The 6,037-nt window shown below is 41.8% G+C and overlaps 1 protein-coding gene across 2 annotated transcripts in view; it reads left to right on the plus strand.

The window, feature by feature from the left end:
• Nucleotides 1–5,270, plus strand: part of mpp2 (membrane palmitoylated protein 2) — a 37,796-nt gene extending 32,526 nt beyond the window's left edge. For both annotated transcript variants that reach the window (XM_022743432.1, XM_022743433.1), the window contains exons 8-13: nt 9–111; nt 1,163–1,231; nt 1,338–1,499; nt 1,930–2,132; nt 2,566–2,694; nt 3,414–5,270. In XM_022743432.1, coding sequence (XP_022599153.1) covers nt 9–111; nt 1,163–1,231; nt 1,338–1,499; nt 1,930–2,132; nt 2,566–2,694; nt 3,414–3,590 — 843 coding nt within the window. In that variant the 3' untranslated portion in view covers nt 3,591–5,270. The remainder of the gene's footprint in view (nt 1–8; nt 112–1,162; nt 1,232–1,337; nt 1,500–1,929; nt 2,133–2,565; nt 2,695–3,413) is intronic.
• Nucleotides 5,271–6,037: the final 767 nt, after the last annotated feature.

Genomic DNA, 6,037 nt, shown 5'->3' on the forward strand with positions numbered 1-6,037 from the left:
CTTCTCAGGCCTGTCACATAGAGGGAGGCAGTGCAGGTCTAATTCCAAGCCAGCTACTTGAAGAGAAGAGGAAAGCGTTTGTGAAGAGAGATCTGGAGCTCGCTACCACAGGTACAGCTCTCAGCGGCGCGCAGCAGAGCAGAGAGGCACTTCTCATTATGCAGATTCGACACAGACTCCTCGCTGCACAAACATACTAGCAACAAAGACAGCATCTGTTCCTCTCCATATCATACAAGCATTTCATCTGGCGCAGGCCGCTCATCCTCCTCTCACCTCTCCAGCCTGTTACTCCGTCAGTGAGCACTGGAGAACTTGTAATGAGCATCGGCTTGACTCAGGCGGCCTGATCCAATCTGCTGGTTATTAAGCCGCAGGGTCTGACATTCACAAACAGCGCTCCCTGAGAAGCAGCGTTGATTGAGGAGTGGTGATAAGACCGCTGTAAATACCGACCTGATCAATAATCATCTCTTATGAGATGAGGAGTGAATAGAGGCTCTTCTCCTCCGTTCAGTGTCCTGAGCGGCAACAACACAGGTGGTGAGTCACAGCCAGCCGCATGCCCTTCACTTGTGGAGGAGAGGAAGATGACAGCCCAACTGTACTGCCCTTGGAGCTGGGAAGGACACATCTGTCTGCTCGCACGTGTTTCACATATTATACCAACAACCAGTTTGGTTTGAGTCGAATATTTGAACGGAGCACTGCTGGATCCTGAGGTTGGGAAATTGTTGATCCAATTCATGAAATTGAGAAATATATTTCATCATTAGCACTTTGAGGTTTGAGGTGCACAGTCACAATTTTTACATGCCACAGCTTGATGAGTTGAATTTCATCATGAAAATGAGCAAGTGAGCTCCAACTTGTCTCTGTTGCGTATCTTTGTACATAAGAGATAATAATATTGTGCCATAGTGAACAGACGGTCAGCAGATCGCCTAGTCACAGGTGTTCTCTGGCAGCAGAGCGGTTGCACAGGCAGATCAGTATTGCTGCACAGTGCCATCTAGTGGTTATGACGGTCTATAACTCTTATGACCCAGCAGAGCTTTCACCTTGGTAGTATGTCATTTTAACAGGGACTTTGTTGAAGTGTATGACACAGACAAGCACCAGGGTTGGAGGTTTTATTGTGTTTTGTGTGTTGCTGTCTCAGGTCCTCTGTGTGCTGGGATGGGAGGCAAGAAGAAAAAAAAGATGATGTATTTGACAACCAAGAATGCAGGTATAAAAACGTACAACATCACAGTTTGTATGAGCGTAACTGAACTGGTCAGAAGGGCATTGCACTTCATTGTGTTGATCTCCGTCATTACCGGGTTCCTTGCTAGAATTCGATCGACATGAGTTGCGGATCTATGAAGAGGTTGCCAAGGTCCCGCCCTTCAGGAGGAAGACACTGGTTCTGATTGGTGCGCAGGGAGTCGGCCGTCGCAGTCTGAAGAACAAGCTGCTGGTGTCGGATCCCCAGCGGTACGGCACCACCATCCCCTGTGAGTGCAGCCATTCGTCATGACACTAAACCATATAGAAAATCCATCTATCATTCAGGATCGTGCAGTGGTTTTATTTTTTGTTGTTGCAGCACTTGTTGCATTTGTTGCACGCTGTGTTAATGTCGTCATATTGTGTACTATTTTTCACTAGTTAATGTTTTTCTCTGTCATCTTGGTTTTCTTGTGTCTCACTGTTCAAGAAATTCATTTTTCATAAATTCAAATATTTTTTTACCACTTTTTTGCATCCTTGCTTTTTGCCATGTTTCTACCAGTTAGTGTCAGTGTTTGCACGATGCAGCAAAAAAAAAACGACCTAAACCGAAGTATTCAAATGACAGAACTTTATCCTGTATTGCTATATTGTGGGATTAGTTTAAAATAGATTGATTCCATCTGTGTGTTTGGATTTATCTTTATCCCTCAGTCACCTCCAGAAAACCAAAGGTGGATGAGAGGGATGGCCAGATGTACTCTTTCATGACCCGCAGCGAAATGGAGTGTGACATTAAAAACGGCCGTTTCTTGGAGCATGGCGAGTATGACGGGAACCTGTACGGGACGAAGATCAACTCCATACACGAGGTGATAGAAACGGGAAAGATCTGCATCCTGGACGTCAACCCACAGGTAGAGGAAGCTCACACACACACACACACACACACACACACACTCTTTATCTTCCCTCCTACCTCCCTGCCTTCACTTCTTACTTCTGTTTCTCACCTGTCAACACTTGTCATGTTTTCCACCGTAAATGACTGAGGTGTAAAATTTACTAAATGTATATTCATACCAGTTATATACAGCTTGTTGCTACTGAAGTACTTTTAGGCTACGCACATCATCAATATTTATCAAAAAAGTTAATGATCAGAATGACTCGCTTGAAACACTCAGCTAATTGTATTTATACACATTAGCTTGATAAATGTGTTAGCTGAAGACCCTGCAGAGGCATTTTAATCACTTTCTCAGCTTTATAATTGCGTCTGCGTTTTTAGCTTCTCCCATTGCTTGCTTGTTTCCTGTACATCTGTTTTTGTTTTGTTTTTTCACAAAGGCTCTCAAAGTCCTGCGGACGTCAGAGTTCCTGCCCTATGTTGTGTTCATCGAAGCCCCAGACTTTGAGGTTCTCAAAGCCATGAATCGGTCAGCAATCGAGTCAGGAGTGGTCACGAAACAGTTAACGGTGAGTGTGTGTTCTCTTAAAGGAATAGCTCGACAATATGGGAAAAATACTTACTCACTTTCTCTCTCTTCAAGAGTCTCAATGTCCGTACGGTAAACATGAAACCGCAGGCAGTGGCTAATTAGTTTAGCGTAGCATAAAGACTGGAAACAGGGGGAAACAGCTAGCCTGGCTCCGTTCAAAGGTAACGACATCCACCTACCAGCATCTCCAGAGCTCACTAATTAACAGGATCTATCTTGCTTGTTTAATCTGTTCAAAAACCACAAGTTTGACATTTTATGAGGTTTATGTGCGATGTTTATTATTTGTTGTCCTGGACCATTTTGCCGTTTGAAATTACTGGAGCTGTTACAATGTTACATGATCACATATTTACCACAGAGACATGAGAGTGGTATCAATCTCCTTATCTAACTCTTGGCAAGAAAGTGCATTTCCCAAAATGTTGAGCTATTCCTTCTTATCCTTTCAGTGACACAAAATACTCATGATTCATGTTGTATCCTGAAGAAAGCTCACTGTTTTAAAAACAGGGATAGATAATGTGTTTGATTCACTCAGTAAGGAGGAATGCTTCATTACTACTTTGATTTTAGTTGGGCACCAATTTCACTGTTTACTCCATTTATTCCATTTAAGTAATTGCCTGCTCATTACACTTATTTTCACCTAATCTGTCCCACTATCCTGCGCCTCCCCCTGACTGCTCCCAACAGGACTCTGAACTAAAGAGGACGGTGGATGAGAGTGAGCGCATTAAGAGAGCCTATGGACATTACTTTGACCTGTGCATCGTGAACGACGGCCTGGAGGCAGCTTTCCGAAGTCTACGGTTGGCACTGGAGAAACTGACAACGGAGCAGCAGTGGGTGCCTGTCAGCTGGGTCTTCTGAAAGTCACCAAGAGCTCACCAGCACAGTGCCAGAGCCGCAGGTCAAAGGTCGGAGGACGATTTAACATTCGCAGCCTCAGAGGCGCTGCGTCCATGCAGTCGTTGGCGGTGGAGGTCTGTTGTGAAGGGCTGAGCGTTATGTTTCAGTGCAAATGACCAGCCTCATGTAGAGCATTTTTTGTACAAACTTAGTGTTCCTCTGTTGAGCCTAACGTCAAGTTGTATTTTATTTGTCAGAATTGGAATAATTCTCTTGATATTTGTTGAGAAGGATTTAGAGTTGCTTATGAGGTTTAGTGCAATAGTGTGAGTGAGCGTGTGTATGTTATCATAAACGTGGAAATAGGCTTAGAGTAATGCGTATGTTTTGCAGATCACAGTGCTCTGTTGGAGGTTTTCGTTGAAGGATATTAAACTTTTTAGCCTTTCCAAATCTTAAATACTTTATGTAGTGTAATGTTTACATTGGATCGGTAGGTCAAATTGGTTACGGAAAAATACCAAATGTCACATTTGTGTTAAATTCTCTATATTTTAATCATTTGATCCATACAGTATGATTGTATGTGTTCAGAAATGTGCTTTATCTTGTATGTCTCCACTCATTTGAAAAATGAACAGCAATAGACGATTATAAACAAAAACATACATACGCTCATCTACTCACACACAGATATACACGTATGTACACATGACAGCACAGTGAGAGCAGTGGAAACATGTCTTTTGTTGAGGCATTTTGGATTAACCCGGCAGTCTCAGTTTGTTTTGTTTCCTTTTTAATGTTGGTTATGTTGTGTATTTCCTGTCCTGTGCTGGTAAAGCTTCTGGTTTGTGTGACGGGATCCAGCAAATGGATCAGTGTCCGACCACTGCCTGCTTTTTTTTTTTTTGTAGCACTGAGAACACGTCAACCCTAGTTTAAAAAAAAAAAAGTAAAAACTAAAGAGGTAGCCTACAGTATGCACTGATTGTATAATGAAGGCATACATATTACTTATCATTACAGTTTGGACAGCTGATGGAGATTATTACAATTTTTTTTTTTTTTTGTTATTTTTAAAGTACAAAAAGTAAAAATATTTATCAGTGGCTTCTTCATACTTACTTTTGCCTTAACATGGTTCAAAAGCCAAGGAAACACTCTATTTTTTCATCATGGAACATTTCACTTCTGTCACTGTTCCTTCTTAGAAAATAGAAAAAAAATAATAATAATGGCAACTTATTTAATATTCATTTTATTTTCCCTAAAACTTGTAAGTACTGTATTGTAATAAAGAATATATAGTATAAGATAGAGAAACACTTGGTGCTTTGATGACTCTGCCGGTGAGTAGATGCAGTTGGACAACTACGTACACTGTAGTTTTGATGTTCATATAAAAATTAAAATTGAAAATGTCCAGAAACTTGCCTCATTGTTTACAGTTAATATTCATGCAAATTCATTTTTAAATTAAAAAAAAAAACAAAAAACATTTATATTAAATAAATGGCAATACTGTTTTTTCAAAATACACAGAAACAACACAAGGTGTGTCCTCAGAGTTTAGTCATTGGGGGTCTGCAGTGACCTCTGAGGCTGTTGGTGGCCATGGGTGGTGGCAGGTGAGGGTGATGGGGTTGGATATAGAGATCCTGTGGGTGTCATCCAGTGATGAGGCGCCAGAGGCAGCGTTATCGGATACATCTCGTAGGCAGGCGGCGCCCCCCCCGGCCATATGCTCGTCAGCTTGGGGTCAAACTGCGTGAAAGTGACATTCAACATAAAACTCTACTTTGCCCTTAGAAACACAGTCCATTTTAAAACTGCTACCCAGTGTTTTATACTCGAGAGTCGGATCAATCTTCCAGAGTTTGTAGAGTTGGAGAACCGTTGTTCATTTACAGAGCCTTAATATGCTTCTTAAAAAACTAGGTAGGATTTTAAAATGATTGTGTGACTCTGTGCCAGTATAGATTGTTGATTTTTCTGTGACACAATGTGAAGAATGGCAAAGGTCAAAACAACAGACCTGATATAACTGATGTAAAAGGTGCTCCTATGTGTCAGCAGTATTTTTGAATAATACTGTGATGCAATGGCTGACTGTGGAGAGGGCGTACGCACCAGCGAGTATGGAGGAGGGTGATCCACCGTGCTGTAGCGAGGAGGGAATCTGTCGTAATGTTGATCTTCCTCTAAAGAAATTGTGTGGACTACTGAAGAAGTGTTGTCGTCTTGCGTCATCGGCATGGTTACATCATATGCTGCTCTTTTCTTTTTTGCCTGAAGATAGAAGCAGAGGAGCACCACAGCGATGCACACCACCAAGACTGGGAATCTGGGGACACATTTCAAGACTTAATTATTTCATTACCTTATTTTTATGGAGAGATTCATCCATGACTTTCTTTGATTACTTACATATATCCAAAGATATTCAGCACCGCACTCATGGCTCT

Source organism: Seriola dumerili, unplaced genomic scaffold (genome assembly GCF_002260705.1).
Source record: "Seriola dumerili isolate Sdu_G_001 unplaced genomic scaffold, Sdu_1.0 BDQW01000068.1, whole genome shotgun sequence".
Taxonomy (NCBI): Eukaryota; Metazoa; Chordata; class Actinopteri; order Carangiformes; family Carangidae; genus Seriola; species Seriola dumerili.